General features: G+C 49.1%; 1 protein-coding gene across 3 annotated transcripts in view; it reads left to right on the forward strand.

The window, feature by feature from the left end:
* The first annotated feature begins 473 nt into the window (after positions 1–473).
* The window catches only part of PTPRE (protein tyrosine phosphatase, receptor type E), a 180,599-nt gene continuing 157,801 nt past the window's right edge, over positions 474–23,271 (forward strand). For 2 of the 3 annotated variants that reach the window (XM_025397038.1, XM_025397039.1), the window contains exon 1: positions 480–721. In XM_025397038.1, coding sequence (XP_025252823.1) covers positions 669–721 — 53 coding nt within the window. In that variant the 5' untranslated portion in view covers positions 480–668. Of the gene's footprint in view, positions 722–23,271 lie in introns of all 3 variants that reach the window. The other variant, XM_025397040.1, reaches the window with a different exon arrangement.

The following is a 23,271-nucleotide window of genomic DNA, read 5'->3' on the forward strand; positions in this document are numbered from 1 at the left end:
CTTCAACATCCCCCAAACAGGCGCCTTATCCCCACCTCTTTCCTGAGGAGGCCACCAGGCCCAGCGACCTCACAGCTCTCCCAGCTTCCTCGCACCAGAAGCGCACGGGGTGCTCTGCGAGTCCCATACCTGCTGCAAGACCAGGGCGAGTCCCCAGCCAGGCCACTTCCTGGTGCACAGGGATAGGGCAGGGAGAGGCAGGGCCTTGCCTTTGCTCTCCTCCAGGTGTGAGTGCCTGCCATAACTTGACCCTCTACGCACCTGGGTCCCGGAGGAGGGGCTGGGCCAGGCCTCCCCGGAAGGGGCACCGGCCTTGGGTAAACGGACACCCACAGTGCTCTCAGGGCAGGGCCTCAGGGCCATACCCGCCGCGCAGGTGGGGCGGGCGCCCTGGATGCGCTCCCCGCGCCGGGCACCAGGCGTCGCCCCCGCTCCTCTCAGCGCCCGGGCCCCCGCCCCCGCCGCGGAGCCGCAGCCGGAGCTGGAGCCGAGGCGGCGGCGGGACCCGGCCGGCCGGACAAATTTCCTGCTCCGCTGCGGACGGCGGGCGGCAGGAGCCGGGCGAGCGGCTTCAGGAACCCACGGCCTCTGCGCGTCCCCGCGACCCTTCTTCGCGCCCGGCAGGGACAGCCGGGCGCCCCGGAGGGCGGCGGGCGGGCGCCCGGGAGATGCGGAGCCGCCGCGGCAGCGAGACCTGCGCGACCGGACCGGCCCCCCCGAGGTGAGCGCGCGCGTGCGGGCGGGGACCCTGCGCTCCTGTGGGGGACCGTGCGCCCCGGGCGGCCCGAGCAGGCCGGGGACGCTGCCTCGGCCGCCGCCGCGGGAGGGAGGGGCCTCTCCGAGGCTCAGAGTCCCGACCCTGTGCCCGCCGCCCCCGCGGCGCGCCCAGTACCAGCGGCTGGGGACCGCATGACGCCCGACCCCGGCCCGCGGCGCGTACCCTCACCCGGAGTCCCCAGCCCAACTTGGCGACCACAGTGGCAGTGCTCACGCTCACGCTCCCTCTCGGTAAACAGGAGGAGGGCGCGCGTGTCTGCGGGTGGCGACAGTGCGCGGGGGCCGGCGGCAGGGCGGCGTACGTGAAAGCGGGCGACACCGAGAGGGGGTGCAGGCCTCGCGTGGGGGGCTGCGCGCACGGAGGCTGTAGGCTGGCGCCTTTGAAGAAAGTGGCTCGAGTTGTGCCAACTCCGGTAGGGGCCGGCGCGCTGCCAGGATGCTGCCCCACAGCCAGGCGCCCGCGCCTTCCCGGGGAGGCGGGCAAGCGGAATGCAGCAGCCGCGCGGGGTCGGAGATGCGGCGGGGAGACCCTGGCAGGTGGTCCAGGCCGGACTGCCGCGATTTGCAGGGTCGATGACCTCCCAGGGCTCCTGGGCACAGAGGCCAGCGCGGTGCCAATTCTGAGCGCTCTCGGGACCATCTGGGGAAGGCCGGGCAACCCACAGGATGGGGAGGCAGAGCCAAGCCGGATGGAGACCGCGCTGGACCTGACCTAAATTCCTTCCAGGCATGCAAACCTTTCCAGAAAGGTTAGCCAATTATACTTGCAGAATTATGATATTGATTTGTCTTGAGTCGTGACCATTCCATCAGAGTTTCAATCCAGGAAACTCAAAGAAAGAATATAGTTCTCTGCTTGTATTTTAGAGTGAATGAGCGTATGGGTGAGTTGAATGAACACCAGCAGAGTGATCACGTGATCCAGAAATTACTGTGTCCGTGTCCAGTCAGCTCTGCCTTTGGCCCCAGGTACGCCTTGACCCAGGGCGTCTGGAGGTCTTTGTGTCCCAAAGATGAATGAAGTTCTGCCTCTGCACAATAACGACTCTTGCCCATTTAAAGTGTGTGTAGGGGTGGTGGGGGTGGAGGGGTGTTTCCAAAACTGGGAGGCTAGGCCAGAGGAGGGCCTGAAACGGTGGGGGCCAGTGGCTGCGCAAGCATCTGACCACCACGGTCACTTGGCCAGCATGGTATGGGCAGAGCTCTGTGGTATGAACAGGGTTGGGGTCTGTACTTACCAAGCATAGGCTCTTGGCATTTGGGGAGCAAAGGGTCAGAGGTGAGGTAGAGCAGGCCCAAGAGGTTGGGGCTGCGCTGTCAGTGAGAGGGGCCTGACGCAGCACCCAGCCCTTCCCAGACAAGGCCCTGCCCCTGAACGTGACCTTGGGGGCCAAGATTTTTGTTCATTGATGTTGGTGATGCCTGTGAGTCACCACCGCCCCCTCCCTGCTCCAACAGACCGTTCCCATGTGGACAAGAGCTAGGAGCTAGATTTGTCTCTGGAAAAGGTCAGGTCACTGGATGTGTCCAGATGGCTTGGGACTTAGTCATACACTCCCTCATCAGTTCCAGTCAAACCAGTTGAGGGCAGTGGATGAGGGCATTGTTGTCTTTATGTGTGATACTTCTTGGAGGCCCTGGGTGGACACAAAGTGAGGATAATGCAGAAAGCCATACAGAGGCCACCTCTCATTTCTGTGGGGGCCACCCGGCTGAGAGAGACACGCTCCCTGTGTCAGCACCCCCACCTCCACAGAAGCCTGGAGGAGGTCCTGAAGCACCCTGCCCTCATGGGAGCCCCCTCTTCTCCAGGGATGCATGTGTGCAAACCATTGTCCCTGAGAGTAGATGTGGCTGTGCATGTACATCATTGACCCTGAGAGGAGAGGTGGCTGTGTGTGCAAAACATTGTCCCCGAACCCCAGTAGAAGATGCAGTCACAGTGGGGGTGATGGCAGATGCATCAGTTTCAACTGGTGAAAGTATGCTTCTCCCAGACGTGCCTCAGTGGGTCCACTGTGCTCCATTTCCACCACCATTAGCCTAGTCTAAGGTGCACCACTGATCCATATTCCCTCCCTGAAGGCCAGAGGTGTGTTTCTAGGCCCGGCCACTCCTCTGCAGTTCTCCGCAGCTGCCCACTTGACATTTATCCCTGGGATATCAAATGCCGCTTGACTCAATGTGTCAAAATCAAACTTGTGATCTCTCCTCCCCTTCCAGTACTTTCCCAGTGTTGTCTTTATCCATCCAATTTCACCAGCCTCCATGTTGCTTCTGAAATATATGCCGGACTATAGTTTCCATGAAGAGAGGACAATACTGTATCTCCAGTGCCCAGCCATGTACTTGCCAGTGGAGCCTTGAGGACTACTGGCCATGGATGAACAACTTGGAAGTGAGATCTTCCCGAAGTACATGTGCTGATGGAGCAAGTGTGTGTCTGTTGCGTGGATGTTGTATGGTTGATAGGCAGCCACACATTTTTGCTGATGTGGATGGGCATGGTCCATCCAGGGGTCATGTGGCCAGCCCTTCTGGAGATGCTGGACTCACCTGCTAAAATGACTGTTGGCTTGGACCGGGCACCCCAGGTGACCTCCCAGGGAGGCAGGCTTGGGAGCAGAGAGGGAACAGGATCGAAGCTGCCCTGTATTCCCTTGCTAGACAAGACTTTTTCATTTATAATGTCTGAGTCACCCTTACAGAAGTTCTCTTGCCAAAGCAGGAATGAAAGTATCCATTAGGGTAAGACTGGCCTTCTTAATATTTGAATATCACTTGGGAAAAAAACTACAGTTCTAAGAACATCTCTAGTTTTTCTTTTGGCTTTTTTCCTGCTGAACCAATGGCTTTGTCTAATGGTTTTGTCTTCTATGAAGCTCCCAAAGCTTTCCAGATCCCAAGACTCAGTCTCCTTCCCCTTTATCTCCATCTTAGGAACTCCTACCCAAACCTCAAGGCCCACCTCAAAAGTCTCAGTCTCCACAAAGCTTTCCTGGCCTCCTGACCTGAGAGGAATCTCTTACTCTTGGTTCCATAGAACGTTATTTGTGCCTGTCCTAAAGCACTTACTGGACTCGATTTTGATTTCCAGTTCACTTGCTCAAGTAGTTTATCTCCTCCACTAGGCAGCCAGTGCTTTAAGGGTGGAGGGTGTGTCTCTGAGAGGGTGTACTTTGGGTTCACTCAGTCAAGTTCTGACTCTGGTGCGACCTTGGCTAAATGGCTCAAAATGCAGACTTCAGTGTTCTCTTCTCTAGAATGGGAGTCATCATTGCTACTTCCCAGGGCTACTGCTGTGAGGGGAACATAGGATACATATAACTGACAGGCCACGTGGCTGGTATGCAGTAAATTGTGGTTATCTTTCCCCTATAACATCTAATGCTGTGCATTGCATGTGTAAGAATCAATGAAGTTTGAGGCCGGGTACAATGGTTCACACCTGTAATCCCAGCACTTTGGGAGGCCGAAGCACGCAGATCACTTGAGGCCAGGAATTCCAGACCAGCATGGGCAACATGGTGGAACTCTGTACCAAAAACACAAAAAAAATTAGATGGGTTTGGTGGTGCACACCTGTAGTCCCAGCTACTCAGGAGGCTGAGGTGGGAGAATCATCTGACCCTGGGAGGTCAGGGCTGCAGTGAGCCATGTTCACACCACTGCACTCCAGCCTGGTTGACAGAGTAAGACCCTGTCATGGGAAAAAAAAAAAAAAATCAATGAAGTTTGAATGAATACATGAACCAAGCAAAAACCATACGAATAGATAGATACCTTTTGTGCATCATCCAGATTGGTAAGTCAAATCAGTATGGTGGTGACATGCTAAATAACTTTATTTTTTGCATGACAATCTAAATGATTATTATGTAAATTTTGTGTGATGAAGTATTTTAATCCCATAATGTTATCACTTACCATGAAGGCCATCATTCTTCAATATGCACCATTGACTCCAGTGATCGATGAGGCAGAAATGCAACTTACTATGCACATTAACCAGGCTTGTGGCCTGAATGAAACCTGGCTGGGTGTGAGGCACCGCAAAAGCAAACGAAACCCAGCCCTGAGAAGCAGTGTGGCCTAAAATGAGGTGTATGGAATCAGGGTAAGAGAGCAGCTTCTAGACCAGAACATAAAGCTAGGAAGCTGTGGCCAACCCTAGAAACTCTCAGAACTTCACTTTGCTTATCCAAAGAAAGGGGCTATCCTGGGCCGTCTCTGAGCCCCTCACAGCTGCCGCACTTCCGCCCGATTTCACCCCTCCTCACTACTGGGCAGGAAGGGCTCTGCTGACTCTGTACAAGGCTGGATCCCAGGCAGGGAGGCCACCTGTTTCTTGGCTCAGCACTTGGGCCACATGTCTCCCTGCTCTGGACACCAAATCTAGAGAGAGAGTGAGGAGAGGCCTGTGGGTACATGTAGCACGCTGCCAATTTTAGGTACTGGCCCTGGACATACCAAGAGTTTATTTTGGAGGATTAACTTCTCATTATTTTGTCACTAGGATTTTCTTTTTCACCAAAAGCAGAGTGCTGGGTGATATTTCAGATGGTTGGGATTTTAGATCAGCCATACCTGAGGCAATAGGGGTTGATCGAATGTTACTAATCCTTGAGCAGACACAGATGAGCAGTTGCGGGGCCGGTCACTGCTGGATGTGGGCTAGGAGACCCCTGGTTTGGGGATTATGAAGGCAGCCTCCTTTTCTTCCCTGGGATCTGGCTGCTGTTCTCCCAGTCATACCCATCATGGTCCGCCCCGTCCAGGTGTTCCATGTGAGGAGTTTTGATGTGGTGCACAGCCTTTGAACTGTTACAACACCCTGCTCACAGCCGGAAATGTGGACCCCAAGTCTTTCTTTCAACTCTACGAATACTTCAGAGGCTTTGATTGAGCTTATGAAATAAAAATTCTTAACAATATATTTCAGAAAAATAAACATATCCTTTTATATTGATTCCCAATGAAATAGGGGCCAGATAAAATATTTTAAAAGGGCATCTGTTTTTCAAAATGTCTTTCAAATGCAATCAAGAATGTTCAGTTAATCCAGTCTGTTATGTATATTGTAACAAGTAACAAAAGAGGCAGATAAATCTTTCTTCCAAAAACAAATATAAAGTCCAGCAGGGAGTAGGGAAATGTTTGAAGAAAAGAAAATGATTCTTAGTTATGTGCTAAAAACCAACCGCGTTTTGGGCAGGTGCTTTGATGTTAGTGTTTGTTGGGTGGAGAGTAAAGAATTGATAGGAAAACTTGTTCGGATCCCAGGTCTGGGTGCTGGCTACACATTTGATCCAATGGAAGGGCTAGCATGGGAACAATAGCGTTTGGCTGGGAGCGCCCTGGGCAGGTACATGACTCTGTCATCAGCTCCCAGGGATGGACAGCTGGTCCCACAATGCCTGGGGTTCAGAGCTCACTCTGTGCATGTATGTGACATGGAGAGATGGACGAAGGTAATAGAATTGAGTAAGAGCCTGTCCAGGTAGCAGTGGAGGAGGCCAATGGCAGAGGCTCTCCCTGCCGTGATTTTACTGTCTGAATACCAGTAGCAAGTGGAAGCCATGGGACTTTATTTTCAAGGGGAGGTGACATAGCCTGGGGCTCAGGGAAAGGACTTAGGAGCAGAAGGACTGGTTTCATGGAGGCCCATGAAACTAAGGCTCTGGACAAGGCAAGGGACTTCCCCTGGCCCAGTGTGAGCCCAGGTCTTTACGGGGGGGAGCATGATGCCACCAAGAGAGCTGCATGGGGAGCGGTGGAGGTGGTACGCAGAGGCCTGGCCCCATGCTCACCAAAGGGCCAGTGGTCTTACACAAGGCAAGGGACCAGGGGACTGGAATCAAAGGCCTGAGGTGATGTGAGCCCTGACTTCTCCTTTGCCACAGTCCCTTTGTCCTCAAGGCAAGTCACTTAATTTCTGTTCAATAAATGCAGAAACATAATTTTTGGTTATTAATGTCCCTAAATCTGTTTGGACATTTCCAGCTGAACATTAGTCACCAGTTTTGTACTAGGGAGAAAATTAGTTCCATCTTTCTTCTCAAGTGAGATTTTTAAATGTCCTATCACGTGGCTACTTGATTACAGTGTATTATTTTAAATGACCTCTGTACTCAGTCCTTTTATTTTGGCGTCCTCTCACTCCAGAAGGACTTGGCAATTTTCAGGCTGTGTCTCCGCAATAGGGCTTTCATAGGTCTGCGGTGCAGACTGGTTTGCTCTCCCCGACTCCTTGGCTAACATGCACAAGGGCGCTTTGAGGGTCGGGAACGCACCCACCAAGCACAGCCCAGACAAAATGGAAGCTCCTGTCCAGGCAGGTTCCCGGTGAAACTCAGGGGAGCTCCAACCTTCCTTTCTTCTCCAGTTTATAAAGAGGCCAGCCTCAGAGGTAGACACCTACTTCCATGATTTGATGTCTGACCCTGGGACTCTCCTCTCTACCCTGCCCCCACCTCATCCACCAGCCTTTTGGTCTGAAATCCTTGTCATGGGGTAAAGCTTTTTATTTTGTTGTTGGAAACACAGCATATGGTTTGCCTGTGTGTCCCCTTCAAATCTCATGTTGAAATGTGGTCCCCAGTGTTGAAGGTCGGGCCTGGTAGGAGGTACTGGATCATGAGGCAGGTCCCTCCTGATTACTAGTGCCATCCTTTTACTGATGAGTGAGTTCTTGCTCAGTTAGTTCACATGAGATCTGGTCATTTTAAAGAATGTGGCACCCCCCACCCACTCTCTCTCTTGTTCCCACGCTCACTGTGTGACATGCTGGCTCCCTCCCTCCTCTGCCTTGATTGGAAGCTTCCTGAGCCTCACCTGAAGCGGGTGCCAGCATTATGCTTTGTGCACAGCCTGCAGAACTATGAGCCAATTAAACCTCATTTCTTTATAGATTACCCAGCCTCAGGTATTCCTTTATTGCAACGCAATAACAGACTGATATACACAGCACAGGTGGAAATACAGGCTTTGCAGACAGTGGCGGCCTGTTTTCCTGACACCATCATTATTCCCAGGACAGGCGCTACCCTTAACTCTTCTAACCCCATCCACTTCTTACAAAACACACTTCCAGAAAAAGGGTAGGTTGTTACTGAGGTAACATGGGATGGATCTTTGGAGGTGGGAAGGCCTCCAGACTCCTCTGGGGAAGACAAAGTGAATCCTCCCTATGGAATGCTCCAGCTCGTTTTCTAGATTCCAGAGAGACCTGCTAGTAAATTCAACTAAGAGGTTGGTGTTCAGCACAGAATATTTCCTACAGATGTCGGTGTTTCTTTCCAAATCCTTCCTCTCTTCAGAGCGCTTTCCCACTGTTCTACTGTTCCACACGTAGGAGAGAAAGCATTTCTCAGATGGTGAGCTTTTATCTTCCAATAGTTGTCAACTAAGGAGACCTGGAAGTTCCCTTTCCACCTGGAATGTGAGCCCTGCATGCTGGGTATGAGATAAGGACCAAGGAATGACCCAGGACAATTTCAGAGCACAGCGGTGGCATATCCTCATGTCAGGGTGTGGAGCTCATATTCAGACCCAAACACTCTGAATCTCTGAAGCAGAAGCTCTCTTACAATTCCTGGGGAGGAAATCAGTATGAATTAATAAAAAGCCTGAATATTGTGGATTTTTATTACATTCGAGATTTATAGTAACTCAATCCAGGCCAACAAAACGTTGCCTTCAGGTACTTACTTTAATGAATAGAAAGCATGTAAATGCTCTTCCAAAGAGAATAACACATTTTAGCAGCTTAAATATGTAAAAATAAAACTGTACAGTCTTAGTTGCACTAGGAAGTCTACTTATCAAAAAAAGAAACTTCTGTTTCCAGCCACATTATTTCAAATCATCCCAAAACTTACACTGTTACTAGTAAAAATTTTTCCTTGTGATTAAGTATGCTTTTCCTCTTTCTGAAAGCAGCCTTAGTTTCATAAACAGTTGGACATTTAAGTACTGGACGAAAAAGTACTGTGAACCAGTAACCTCGTCTTTAATTTTGAATTGCTGTTTACTCAGCATTCTCTTTTCCTAAGCTCATAGCAGCCCTTCATTCAGTGCATCAGTAATTCAATAAATTACTTTTTTCCAAGGTTGCAAACATCAGCTAAAGTTCAGTCATCTATTGGAGATGTAATCAGTCTGTCCATTTAAATTCCTTTGCGCAAAGTCCAGATTTTGGCCCAAAGTAATATAAAAATGCAAGAGCCAGAAATGTAATAATTTTGTACTGTGTTGTGCCAAGCCAGGACTATTCTTAGCTAGCCAAGAAAATTCTTTCAAAGGATGTTTTTTGGTTTTCATCAAATGTAGGTAGTGTTTAAGAGTCTGTAATATCATTTAGAAGGAACAAGTGGAAATATTAAACCTTTATTGACTACCTGCAGTATATAGAGGATCTATGACTTACAATGGTTTTATTATAGTTTCTCAAATTTACAATGGGTTTATTGAGTTTTGGGTACATTTTCAACTTATGATATATTCTGTTTACAAGGGGTTCATCAGGATATGACCTCACTGTAAGCCCAGGAACATCTGTACACGCACTGCTTAGCACTGGAGTTACCAAAAAAAAAGGCACAATGGCTTGTGACATCCTGTGGATGCTCCAGGTCCACAGGAAGACAGAACTCACTTCCAGGAAGTGTTAAATGTGATGCTGGACACTCTTGTGGAAGAGTGGAGACCTGGAAGGGCCTCCCCAGGTAGCGCAGTGACATGGTCTGGCTCTGTGTCCCCACTCAAATCTCATTTTGAATTGTCATCCAAATAGTGATCCCCACATGTTGGGGGAGGGACCTTGTAGAAGGTGATTAGATCGTGAGGGTGGTCCCCCCATGCTGTTCTCATGATAGTGTGTGAGTTCTCATGAGATCTAATGGTTTTATAAGTGGCTCTTCCCCCTTCACTCTGCACTTCTCCTTCCTGTCACCTTGTGAAGAAGGTGGCTTGCTTCCCCTTCCACCATGATTGTAAGTTTCCTGAGACCTCCCCAGCCAGGCTGAACTGTGAGTCAGTTGAGCCTCTTTCCTTTATAAATTACCCAGTCTTAGGCAGTTCTTTATAGCAGTATGAAAACAGACTAATACAAGCAGGCTTGGTTTACTGGGCCATTTCATAGGCAGCTGACAGAGATTGAGCATTCCAGACAGAGGGGCTGCCATGTACTTGCTTGGCAATAGGAAGTGGTGTGTCCTGTTGGGGAAGAGCAAGTGTCTGCATGGAGCTGTAGCCCAGGGACAGAGGGGATGGGACGAAAGAGATGGAAAGTTTTAGGATCACCCAAACACTTGTGCACCATCTAGGAGTCTGGATTATGTCTGATGGACCAGCAGTTCTTAACCTGTCTTAAATTATGACCCCCTTTGAGATTCTAAGGAAGACTATTGACTTATTCTCCAGAAAAACGCATGTATGCACACAGTCATTTTTATAGTTTCAGCGAGTCTTTCCTAACACCACTCCTCCCATCCTGAGGCTCACAGGTTCCAGGTGTATCCCGTTTGTGCGGCCTGGCCAGCCTCACAGAGCCCAGCAGCATGCTCAGCTGTGAGTTTGAGAAGGGGCCCCCTGCTGGCTGTGTGTGGTAAGCCAGAATAGAGGTGATGTGGGAAACCGACTCAGCAGGTTGGATTCATAGGCAACGTGACCATGCGGGTGAGAGGATGAGGGTGAGAACCAAGGCCCCGCAGTTTTCCGCCAGGCTGACGGGATGCATCCGGACCAGACATAGGCTTACAGGATGATGATGCACCCAGGATGTGAACTGAGTTTGAGGGTGCCAGAGGGGGAAGCCGCTCCAACATGTGGAATCCAAGCAGCCGATTCCAGCAGGGAGAGTCTGTCCAAAGGGAAGTGAAGAGAGTTTTTCAGCATGAAACTGATGGTGCCAATGTTTGTGCTTCATGGCGCTAAACTGTCATCTTTCTTTTTATTAAAAATGGGCTTACAGGGCCAGGTGCAGTGGCTCATGCCTGTAATCCCAACACTTTGGGGAGCTGAGGTTGGAGGATTGCTTGAGGCTAGCAGTTTGAGACCAGTCTGGGCAACATAGTGATACTGTTTCTAAAAAATATTTAAAATTAAGCCAGGCATGATGCTGAGTGCCTGTAATCCCAGCTGCTCCGGGGGCTAAGGCAGGAGGATCGCTTGAGCCCAGGAGGTCGAGGCTGCCATGATCATGCCACTTACTCCAGCCTTGGTGACAGAGAGACCCTGTCTCAAAAAAAATTTTTTATTTTGAAAATTGGGTTACACTGTACATTCTTAGGGTCTAGACAATATTCCTAATAAAATCCCATGTAGGCAGGGCATGGTGGCTCACACCTGTAATCCCAGCATTTTGTGAGGCCAACGTAGGTGGATCACATGAGGTCAGGAGTTCAAAACTGGCCAGGCTAACATAGTGAAACCCTGTCTCTACTGAAAATACAAAACTTAGCTGAGCACGGTGGCATACTCCTATAATCCCAGCTACTTGGGAGGCTGAGACAGGAGAATCGCTTGAGCCCATGAGGCAGAGGTTGCAGTGAGCTGAGATCATACCACTGCACTCCAGCCTGGGTGACAGAGTGAGATACCATCTCAAAAAAAAATAAAAATAAAAAAAGCCATATAATGAATCACTGAATGATGGTTGTTGTCATCAGAGAAGTCGGCTCACAGGGGATGATATCTCCTGCTCCCACTTACAAAGCAGGTGGGAATGATCTCAAGAAGCTCTATGAGGTGACCCTCGGCCTCTGATGGGGACAAATGGGAGTCACCGTGCTCTGTCTCTGGCTCCCATGACTCTTATCTAAAGACCTCAGGCTGGCTTGGGGCACCACATTTAAACTTCCTTTAAAAAAGGAGCAAATTGGCTGGGTGCAGTGGCTCACGTATGTAATCCCAGCACTTTGGGAGGTCGAGGTGGGCAGATCAGGAGGTCAGGAGATCGAGACCATCCTAACACAGTGAAACCCCATCTCTACTAAAAACACAAAAAATTAGTCGGGCATGGTGGCGGGCGCCTGTAGTCCCAGCTACTCAGGAGGCTGAGACGGGAGGATGACTTGAACCCAGGAAGCAGAGCTTGCAGTGAGTCGAGATCACGCCACTGCCCTCCAGCCTGGGTGACAGAGCGAGACTCTCAAAAAAAAAGAAAAAAGAAAAAAAGAAAAAAAGGGAGAAAATCTATATGGGAGAAATGAAAATTATTGAAGGAGCTTGGGGGAAAGGCTGAAAAAATCTTGGCTATTCATATAAATCAACTCCCAGGGCTGGCTTTATGGCTGTTGGGCAACCCCTGGCCAGTCAGCATCCTGGCAGTTGTCATTTGGCAGAGTCAGAGGGCAGACACACAATGACAGCAAGAGCAAAGGCGGGGCCTGCCCACGAGGAAGAGCCACGGCTGTTGAGCATCAGTGTGTATTTCCCAAGGAGCATGAAAGAGACTTTTTGCAAAATTGCAAAGAACTGGCCTGACTGGGAAGTGCAAGAATTATCTTCCCTTCAGAGAAAAGGGAAGTTTAACTGAGGCCTCCTTGGGCTGAACACATCTCAAAGGTGCATTTATGGACAAGTCTATTATGGGAGTTGTAGTTGTATCTTGAAGATGCAAAGATTCATTTTGTACCTTTATTTTACACATCAGACCTTACCCAGGTACCATTCTGTGCCAGGCAGTGCCTAGGACTGAGGCAGATTTGGCTCCATTGATGTGCCCAGGAAATGGATTTCATTGCACACTGAAGGACCAGCCCTTAAATGCGTTGTCGTCAAATAAAAAAAGAAAATTTCACTCATTTCTGGTGATTTTCTCAATAACCTTTCTCATATATTTGAATGTAACTAGAAATATGTTTTTTGTCCAAGTCTTTCAGTTCACCAAAAACCAAAGTTAAATTTTACCCTTGCAACAATTTGAGAAGTTTGGCCAGCAATTTGATCTCCCTATTTAGAGTCAGAGCTGGAGGCCAGCTGCAGATGAGGAAAGGGAGATTTGTCCCGGGGCACACTGCCTGTTCCTGCCACCCGTGGGCTGCCTTCTTCCTGTTCTGTTCTGTGCTGCCCCTAGTGGACTGACCCCTTATCCCTCCCTCCTGTGCCTGCAACGCAGCTTATGGTGCTGGGCCTCGGGAAATGGAGGGCCCTCATCTGCATCCATAAGAAGAAAGCCCGGGTTATTCATCTGTTTAGACAGAAGTGCATTCCAACCTTTAGCAGGATCTGAAGGTGACAAGCTATGACTTCATTACTGTGCATCCATCTTTTGTCTGCTTGGCCCTAGTCCTCTGGGTGTGGTTTCCGCCTGGCAAATTACTTCCAGGAGGTGCTTGAGAAGGCAGTAGCGTGTGGAAACATCTTATGTGCAGCATGCTTTTGTTTACAAATGATTTATTACTGGTTATGTCAAAATACACATCCTGAATGAATGGGCAGTGCTGGGTAGAAATCAGTGACGTCAATCGTGGTTATTTTACTTAGCAGTGGATTTTTTTTTTTTTTTCCTTTTCAGTGTAGTAGTAATTTGTAAATGCTTTAAGGAGGTTATGCTTTCTTTAGTGGCTTGGCATCTTGGAAATTGGAGCAGCCAGGCTTGGCGTGCTGTGTCCATTTTTAGCCCTAGCAGGCAGGAAGTGTGGCCATGCTCTCCCAGGGTAACTGCTGCGAGTTTGTGGCTAGAATGATGCTGGGTGGGAGTTCCTCAACTGTTTGAATGCAATGGGCTTAGCTCATGGTAAGAAAGTGCATGGAGCCTGGGAAGCGATTGGTATCTGGTTACCCTGAGCTCAGCCTCTAGTAACAAATGACACAAGGCGTTTGTGAAGGCTGGAAAGCCTCTGTGAGAAGAGCACCTTGCATCCCACGGGGAAGGGGCAGCCCTCTGAAGCATGAGGGGTCTCTTGCTGCCTCTGCTTTGGGTCTGGCTGAGGGGCCACTTTGTTGCCTGACCCCCAGCCAGGATACGAGTTCCCAGATTGCTGGTGGGCGTGTGACAGCCCATGTGGCCACAGCACCCTCCCCCCTGCTTCTTCAACCCTCCTAGGTCGGGGAGTTCCAGTGGCAGGGCAGAGAGACCATTCCCCATGGCTGACTCAGCTACAGTCCACCCAGAGTGCGTTTATCGGCAAGTCTACCACAGAGGCGCTGTACCTGAGCCTGGAACAAACCTTCTTTCATGGACTTCCCTGGTCTCTCCAGGACACCTCAGTACAAATGCAGCTGTGTAATGCCACCCCACACACTGAGGAGCGGCGAGCGGGTGGGCTCCATATCAGTCAGGGACCTTAGGGATGCACGAGATGGAAATATGACTCAAGTTCAGTCAAGTTCGTAGGGGCGTTGACTTACAGAACTGAAAGCTCAGGTACAATTGGATCCATAGGCCAGATGTTGCCACGAAGGCCCTGACTCCCTCTCATACGTGCTCTGACAGACTCAGTCCTGTGGAGCCTCCGCAAACTCACATTCTGTCTTCCCTGTGGAAGGAGAGAGCTTTTCCCTACAGATCAACCCAGACGTGAGTCTCCTTGGCTCTGACGAGCCAGGCTTGCATAACTCAAAGCTTCCTCAGTGTCTCGGGCTTGCCCTGTTTTGATAATCCAGGCTTGGGCCCCGTGTCCTCCCAGGGACCAGAGGTGGAAACACAGCTCCTTTGGCAAGGGTCCTATTTTCAGTGGGGGTCCAGGGCAATAAATGAAATAATCATTGTGATAATACCAGCGATCACTGGTGTTGAGGGTGCCCTTGCTGAGTGCCAGCCAGGTCCTGCTCTAAGCACTTGGACGTGTTAACTCGGTCGGTGCTCACAACTGCAATACCAGGTGAGGTATTTTTGACAATCAGTGCATTTTTGACAGAAGGAACTGGAGGCCCAGACAGGGTAGCAGCAGGGTGGGGATTTGAAAAGGGATTGAGACCAATAATCCCCAAGACGGAGGGGTGATGCCTATGTGTGGGAGCAGGGGCCACACGGCTGCTGGGGATGGGGTGGGAAGAGGCGTCCTGTGGCCCCCAGGCTCACTCAGGGAGCAGTCAGACGGAAGGCTGGGGTAGACACCTGGGCCCGCCTGGGAAGGGTTTTAGAATCACAGGAGGGACTTGAGCTCCCTCTTGAACTGGGGGAGGTGATGCCAGGGATGTGGAGGTCTATAGGGACTGGGTTGGGGGCACAGAGCTGGGGGCCAGGAGAGGCTCACCGAGCTATTACCCAGCAGGGCTGTGCCTCACAGTCACAGGGGAAGTTCCTAAGAGCCTCCTGCTTGGACCCTGCTCTCATGATTGGCTCCAAGTTCTACAGTGAGGCCAGGACAGTAGAATTTTTTACAAAGCTCCCCCAGAGAATTCCAAGTGTGGCCAGGGTGGAGAATGCCAGGGTCTTCTGCAGGGTCCCAGAATGAGGTCAGGACTTTCTTCGATGGGGAGCGCAGGATAGGAGCCCAGGAGGAATGGGCAGGGTGCTGTGGCTCAGGGTACTGATGGAAGAGAGGCATCAATGCTGAGTCTGATGCCCTGTGCTGGGCAAGAACTCTGCTCTTGCAGGAAGTGAAATTGCTGGAAGAAATTGCTAAAGGAAAGCAATTGAATAGAATTGTCCATGACAAGTTGTTAGTGGATTCATGAAGTCCAATTTTAAGAGCTGCTTTTTGAAAGAAGGATCCTGGAGAAGGGCTCACTAATGAGCAAGTTGCTGGTGTTGGGATGTCAGGCAGCTGCGCTGATGGAGGTCACTCCCAGCTCCCCTGAAGCCACAGGAGCCACCACATGTGGTCATTTACACAGTTCCATTCATTCATTCACTGTCTCAAGTTCATTCAACACATATGAACGGAAGGCCTTCTGGTGCTGAGACTCCAATGGTGAACAAAACCCACAGGTGCGCTTGCATTCTTTGCCGCTGGATGCCTAACCTGAATCTGGGGGTCCTGTGAGAGGCAGTCTCCTAAGGGGCTGGCTGTGCTGAGCCCAGCCCTGCTCTGGAGACTTCGTGGGGCGAGGGGGCTAGGGGCCATCGAAGGCTGCTCTGAGGTTGTTGTGTTGTCCATGTGGGATTGAGAAGGCCTCATGCCAGGACCTGTGCTCTTCTCTCCCAGGTGGGCCAGGGCCATGTGTATTCATTAGGGGCCTGTCATCCACTTGGGTGCTTAGGACAGAGTGGTTGCCCCAGCTCTCTGCTCCACAGAACTCCAGTTGCCACACATGATACTTTTGCTAGGCCTTCTTCTAAAGAGTTCCACTGAGCCCGTAAGAGATGTGTGTTCCTGCCACTCTGTTCCCAGCCACAACATAGAAAAGGGACTGAACTCTATGCCAAGGTGGGTGGGCTGAGAGCCCCAGGCACAGCGGCTTCTGTCGGGCCATTTCTGCCCAGGTTCCTTTCTCTGGCTCCCTCCCTGCTCCTATCCCTCCCTCTCTGCCCTGTCTGGCTTTTCCCATCGTCAGCTTCACCTCTTAGAACCTCATCTTCCGGAACCTCAGGCCCTCCCTCAGGCCCTCAGCTAGTGACCCCAGTTTTAGTGGAGGGACTGCCCTGACCCCAGCCCCAGCCCTTAGTGGCAGCAGTGGCAGCTCTGTGGGCAGCTGTGGCTAACTTGAGCCTCTGGCGGCATTCCCACCTGCACTCCTGCCCCGGGCAGAGGCCTGGAGAGCTGGTGCTCAGCCTGGCACAGCGGCTGGCATGCCATTCTTTTGACATGAGTAATAGCAAAGCAAGTCCAAGAAATGTCCAGTGTTTTCTCCCTGTTGTTGCCCAATTTCAAAGAGATAATCCAATCACCTTATCAGGTGAGGGGTGGGGCAGCCTTCCCAGAAGCAGACAGAGTGCTGGGGACACCCTGACATGGCTGCAGGAGTCCTGGCTGTCCAGAGCAAGTGCTACAAGTCTGGGAAGAACCTCATAATGAAATCGCTTGCCTATTTGCTCCTGATGTGAAAACCAGTTTGAATTTTTTTTTTTGAGACAGACTTTTGCTCTGTCACCCAGGCTGGAGTGCAGTGGCACGACCTCGGCTCACTGCAACCTCTGCCTCCCAGGTTCAAGTGATTCTCCTGCCTCAGCCTCCTGAGTAGTTGGGATTACAGGCACTCGCCACCATGCTTGGCTAATTTTTGTATTTTTAGTAGGGACTGGTTTCACCATGTTGGTCAGGCTGGTCTTGAACTCCTGACCTCGTGATCCACCCACCTCAGTCTCCCAAAGTTTTGAATTATTTTTAAAGGCCCCAAGGAGAGCGTTTGTTTTGAGAGAAATTCTGTCAAGATATCCAGCCCAGTGTGAAGACACAATCTTCCTTTAACGTAGGATTCAAACCACACACAGTTTACTTCTGGGTATCTCTGTCAGGATCTTGTTCATTTCCCACTGCCTGATGTCTGGGTGGTGGAAGCTGAGGCCCCTGAGAAATCAGAACAGATTCAGGGAGTGGTGGGAATGCTACTTTTCCACGTCTGGTCTGGGTTTTGGGGGGTGATGTCCCCACAGAAGGCTTAAGCTGGAAAATATCCATGATGAGCCCAGGGTGCATTTGGTGGAGGTTTAAATACTGTGTCAAGATGCATACAAATAAAATTAACCACGGTGCATGGCAGAAGATGTCTCTGGGAAACTGAGTGTCTGAACAAATGAAAGAAACACAAGAGAACAAACTCTTAAGCTTTTTGTAGAGAAAGAGTTTGTGCTCGAAATAGGGACAAGTTATAGGGTGACAGTCATGACTGTTTTCAGCAGGGAGGGCAAGCGAAGGTGGGTGAGCTTGGTTTGTTGTTGTTGTTGTTGTTGCTGTTTTGAAACAGAGTCTCCCTCTGTCGCCCAGGCTGGAGTGCAACAGTGCGATCTTGGTTCATCGCAACCTTTGCCTCCCGGGTGCAAGTGATTCTTGTGCCTCAGCCTCTCCGGTAGCTGGGACTACAGGCACCCACCACCGTGCCCGGCTAATTTTTGTATTTTTAGTAGAGGCAGGGTTTTGCCATGTTGGCCAGGCTGGTCTCGAATTCCTGATCTCAAGATCCCAAGCCTACACCTCGGCCTCCCAAAGTGCTAGGACCGCAGGCACGAGCCACCGCATCTGGCCAGGTGAGCTGTTTTTAAGACACAAGCTCAGGCAGACATGGGATTGTCAGCAGGATTTTTACCATCAGGTAACAGTCAATGTGTTCCCCTCTGCCCAACGTCCCTCACTGTACTCAAGAAATATCTGATGACCCGATAATAAAAGCTTACAAGATTAACTGGGATAACCCAGTTTAACATTCAATGAAGTCCCACTGGGCTGCAGAATATGGAAACATTGACCCATATAACTTGGCATTTGTATCCTTTCTGCAAACTCTCAATAATGTATAGTTTTAAAATCTAGGAGTTACGGAGCATAAAGTAGCTGAGCTTTCTGGGAAGCAGACATTGTAATGAGTAAGCAAAGCAAGAAAACCTCAGTCATTGGTACCACCTCTATTTTAAGCAAAGGCATGTGGAGCTCCCTGGGATACTTGGAAATGCACATGCCCAGGTACTGCACAGGCCGTTCCTATGAACTACGCTAACGCAGTCTTCAGCACAGTCTTCTGTTTTCTGAGCTCCAGGGCAAGGTTGGCAATTTTGTCCCATCTCACCTGCCTGAAGCCAGAACACCTGAGGACTTGGCTCGGGCTGGAAGATCCACTTCCATGGCTGGTGGATGTTGGCCATGGACAGGAGAACTTTGCTCCTTGCCGGGTGGACCCATCCACAGGACTGTGTCTGTGTCCTGATGATCTGGGAGCTGGCTTCCCCCAGAGAGAGTGATCCAGGAGAAAGCAAGAAAGATGCTACAGTGTCCTTAGGACCTAGCCTGGGAAGCCACATTCTGCTGTTTCTTTGACATCCTGTTGGTCACCTGATTTAACCTTATTCCTCCAGGAAAGAAGGGCTGGCGGTTTCCCAACAGTATGTATGGGTGAGGGATCCTCATTCTTTTATGACCCCGGGTGGATTAGTTGAGGCTCCCAGCAGCATCCCGGCAAATCTGACTGGTTAGCTTAGTGAGAAAGGGAGCTTGGCAGACGGCTACCGCAGAGTTCTCAGAATCAATGGTGAAGCTGGATAACTAGGCTGAGAAAACAGGCAGGAGCCCAGAAGCTAGCAGCCCAAACCATGGTCAAGGCCAGGCCACAGGAAGCTTTTAGTAAGAATGTGGCCTGTGGTCCATGGCCACTGAGCCTGCTAGGCCCTTCCAGCTGTGGCCTCTGCGACAGTTCCAAAGCATCCAGGGGGCTATCACCCTAAAGACCAACATCTTGGGTAGGATTGATGGTTGAAGTCTGTGTCACCCCCTGCCAAACCCTAACTGCATGGGGGAGGGAATGTGAGTGGACAGGAAGGACCTCCCCCGGGAGGTAGAGCACTTTGGAGTAGCAGCTGACAGGTAAAGGGCACCTTACCAGCACACAAAGGACAAAAGGCCAGCCTGTCTATACAGAGCTCAAGTGTCATTTTTGGCTACAAGTATACCTGGTATTACAGTATTAATGTATTCCTGAAAAGTTATGTTAATTGAAATTGTGCTTTATATACACTGGGTAAGCTTAATACCCTTCAGAAGTCCATAGCTAATCCTTTTGTGAAGCAGCTAATCTTTTTAGAGAACAAATGGTCACTTCTTAACCATTTCTTTCAAGATTAGGAGTCTGTTGTGTTTTCTCACGGCAGAGTAGCCAGTGTTTAAGTTTCCTCTTTTGCTCATGGTGAAGAAATGTTACTTTATAGAAAGCTGCTTGCAGCCTCTCATGCCCAATGAAAAAACAATGAGGGGTTTTTTCCTTGATTTTTAATCTCCACTGTAATCAACTGTCTTTTGCAAGGAGTACAGATTGTTGAAAATTTTAAAGAGCTTATATGATTTTATTCTTACCAGCAAGGCTATTTTAATATGAGCATATTTTAAAACTAAGAATGGCAGGATCTGAATGAGTGAAGAAGCAGGCACTGTGAGTTGTTCTGTGGCAAAGCACATTTGGACATTCACCTCCAACGTTTCTATTTTTCTTCTGTAAGGAGCTTTCAGACTATATATAGCAGAGGTATTTTGTTCCGTTTCCTAGAGTTGCTTTCACATTTCCTGGATAACAGCATGCTGGGAGAGGAGGCTGGGGTGGGCGTGGGGAGTAAGCCTGAGAGGTTTAGACTCTACTCCACCAGATCTAGCGACGGGTTCTGTGTGTCCGAAATAGTCATGGTGTCCACAGGAGAGGAGAGACCTAACAAAGGAGGAACTAGACAGGGAATGAGTTGGGAAGCCACTGTCACAGTCAAAAACCGGAGGGGAGAAAGAGGGGAAGTGAGAGAGACCAAGGGAAAGAGAGTTGTCTCTCTTTTTTTTGAGATAGAGTCTTGCTCTGTCACCCAGGCTGGAGTGCAGTGGTATAATCTTGGCTCACTGCAACTTCTGCCTCCTGGATTCAAGAGATTCTCCTGCCTCAGCCTCCTGAGTAGCTGGGATTACAGGTGCACGCCACCACACCTGACTAATGTTTGTATTTTTAGTAGAGATGGGGTTTCACTGTGTTGGCCAGGCCGGTCTCAAACTCCTGACCTCGTGATCTGCCAGCCTTGGCCTCCCAAAGTCCTAGGATTCCAATCATGAGCCTCCACACCGGGTCTCTCTTAACCCAAGAGAGAGGATGGCAGGCGAGTAAACTGGATGCCCCCGCCCCGGGGGTTGGGTTCTCGCTCACCCTTAGGGAGCTAGCATGTCGAATATTAGTGTATTTCTCGATATGTCTAACTCAGCTACTTTTTCCTCCAGCATTGGAACACACAGCTATCATTGACTGACGCCAGATGAAGTACTGGCTTGTATTTTCAGGGGCTGGATTCTTAAAAAGCACATTCCTTTAAACACTAGAATCCTACTCAATGTGGCAAGACACTCCCCGTGAGAGGGCATAGCAGGTAACGGTGGATCCATTCAGCAGGGTTGAGTTTGCTCAGTTTTAATATATGTAAGATGTGGGCCCATATTATGATTAGCAAAACCAGTGCTTGGAGATGGAAACTAAGATGTTCAGGGTCATGTAACCAGAGGGTAACAGAGCTGGGATCAAGCCCCAGTTTGTCTCCCCAACCCAGGGCATCTCTGCAGACCTGAACAGTCCCCCTCCTGGTGGAGAGGAGCTTCCTGGAGGGGGTGCCGCCTGGGAATCAGGGCAGCCTGTTTTATGCCACCTTCTGGAATTGCAGACTATGATTTGGAGGTTGTCACGCCTTTGAGTAAAATACATAGCTGAAGAAAACTCAGAAAGTAACATTTTTGAGTGGGTAGCTTAGTTGCATCAGTGAAAGGGAGTCATTTTCTTGATTCGATTGTACTTTTAAAAGAGAATACTAATACCCATTTACCTGGTGCATTTTAATGAATGAGTTATTATTTATTATTATTGTACAGTATTGTTGAAAGCATGATGACTTTCTTTCTTTTATACAGCTTTTTCCATATTTCATATTGCATTTAAGTATAAAACACAGTAATCATCATTTTTTTTTTTGGCTAACAGAATTGATGCACTCTTCAAAAACTATTAGAGAGAATATTGATTTCCTGGAGATAAGAATCCTGATTTGCTTTTTTTCTTCAAGATTGTAAATTGCATTAGTGGTAACCGTCAGATTTATGGTTAATGTAAAACTTCAAGAGGGGTAAATTGGATGGCTCACAAACCTCCCATCATCAGTGTTTGCTGTTTGCGCTTCCCTGGACAGCCTGTCTCATGCAGCATCCAAACAGACTTTAAAATTCCTTTAATTTAACACAGAACCTTCCGCTGACGAGTTTTTTGCTTTGTTTATCTGGTCATCTCTGTGCCCTTGTTTCCTGTCCTGCTCTCTCTTTCAGTAAATCTTGTTTGCTATCAACAGCCCTGTGTTTGTGTCCTTAGAGCTTGGAATTCCTGAGCGGGAAGGAAATGCTAGGAAACTTGATGCAGATATGTAATTCTTTTACTGTTTTCAAATGTACAGGGACCATCGGTTGAACTGATGTATCCTTCCTTCTTCTGGAAGTGCTCAGTGGGAATTCATTTCCCCTTTTGCATATCTTTAATGGCTTAATTCCAGGCACCTAGACCCATGTCTCCTGGATGCATGACAGATTAGCTGTGCGGGGTTAGACTCACAGGCTTATCTGGAATTCCGCACCCATCTACAACGCTGATTGAGTGAACAGCAAACATCTTGCTGTGGGTACAAACTTGGAGGTGTTTACTTGGAAATTTCTATCTACCTTCCAAATAACATCTTGGAAAGCACACTGTTTGGTAGATGAGACCTTATTGATGATGTCACTTAGAAAAATATCGTAGCATTCATTTTTATATCAATCTTCATTCAGCCCAATATTTGTGGCTGAACAAAACACTGACAACATGTCAGAGGTGAAGGTCATGGTCAGTTGCCTTTCACGTGGGAAAACAACGATTAGCAGTGTAGCTATGGAAAGCAAATGTCTGTTCAGGACAGAGGTTGTTGTTAATAGCTTTATGTATTCAATTTGTTTGCAATTGTCAACATCTCATTAGTTGTAAGCCCAATGACACTGCTTGCTGTTTCAAGTTACTTTTAAATTACACACATGCTACTTAATCTTAAAAACAAAATTAAACGTTGGACAGGTTTACATTTCAAGCTACAACATGAAACCATTGTATTTGGGGATAAGGAGTTTAACATGCATTGTAAAATAAAATTAGGGGGTACTTTGCATTCACAGCGGCTTATGTAATTAGGTTCAGTCAACTGTAATCTTGCAGGTTAATGTCTTCCATGATGTATGCTGTGTAAATAGTAAACTTACATATCCCTTAATACATCTGAATTATTATATAAATCCTTCATACTAATACAGTAAAGTATTTTAAGCAAATTACTTGGAAGTGTGAGTTGCATGGCAAGTAGGTAACACTGATATATTTTTAAGACATCAGCAAAGATAAATATTTCATTTATTTAACAAATATAGGTATTTATCAAGTGTCTACTTGGTCCAGGTACAGGGGACACAAAGATCTGAAAACCATAGTTACTGTCCTCCAGAATCTGCTAACTGAGTGTGACGTTTCCCGAGGGTTCCCTGGAACACGGATCCCCAGTGCCCTGTTGGGTATAGACAGAAGAGTTGGGAACCACAGGGTGCAACAGGTGGGTTCTCTTTGGAGTTTGTGGATAGAGTTCAGAGGGCCTGCAAATCTAGATGGAGAAAACATTTGCACTTTTATTTCCATATAATTGGCTTCTTTTGTAATCCTGCATATCCTCTGTGCCTTTAAAACATTGTTTTTAGGCCAGGTATGGTGGCTCACGCCTGTAACCCTAGCACTTTGGGAGGCTGAGGCAGGCGGATCACTTGAGGTCAGGAGTTGGAGACCAGCCTGGCCAACATGGCAAAACCCCATCTCTACTAAAAACATAAAAATTAACCAGATGTGGTGGTATGTGCTGGTAATCCCAGCTGCTTGGGAGGC

The sequence above is a fragment of the Theropithecus gelada genome, chromosome 9 (genome assembly GCF_003255815.1).
Source record: "Theropithecus gelada isolate Dixy chromosome 9, Tgel_1.0, whole genome shotgun sequence".
Lineage (NCBI taxonomy): Eukaryota > Metazoa > Chordata > Mammalia > Primates > Cercopithecidae > Theropithecus > Theropithecus gelada.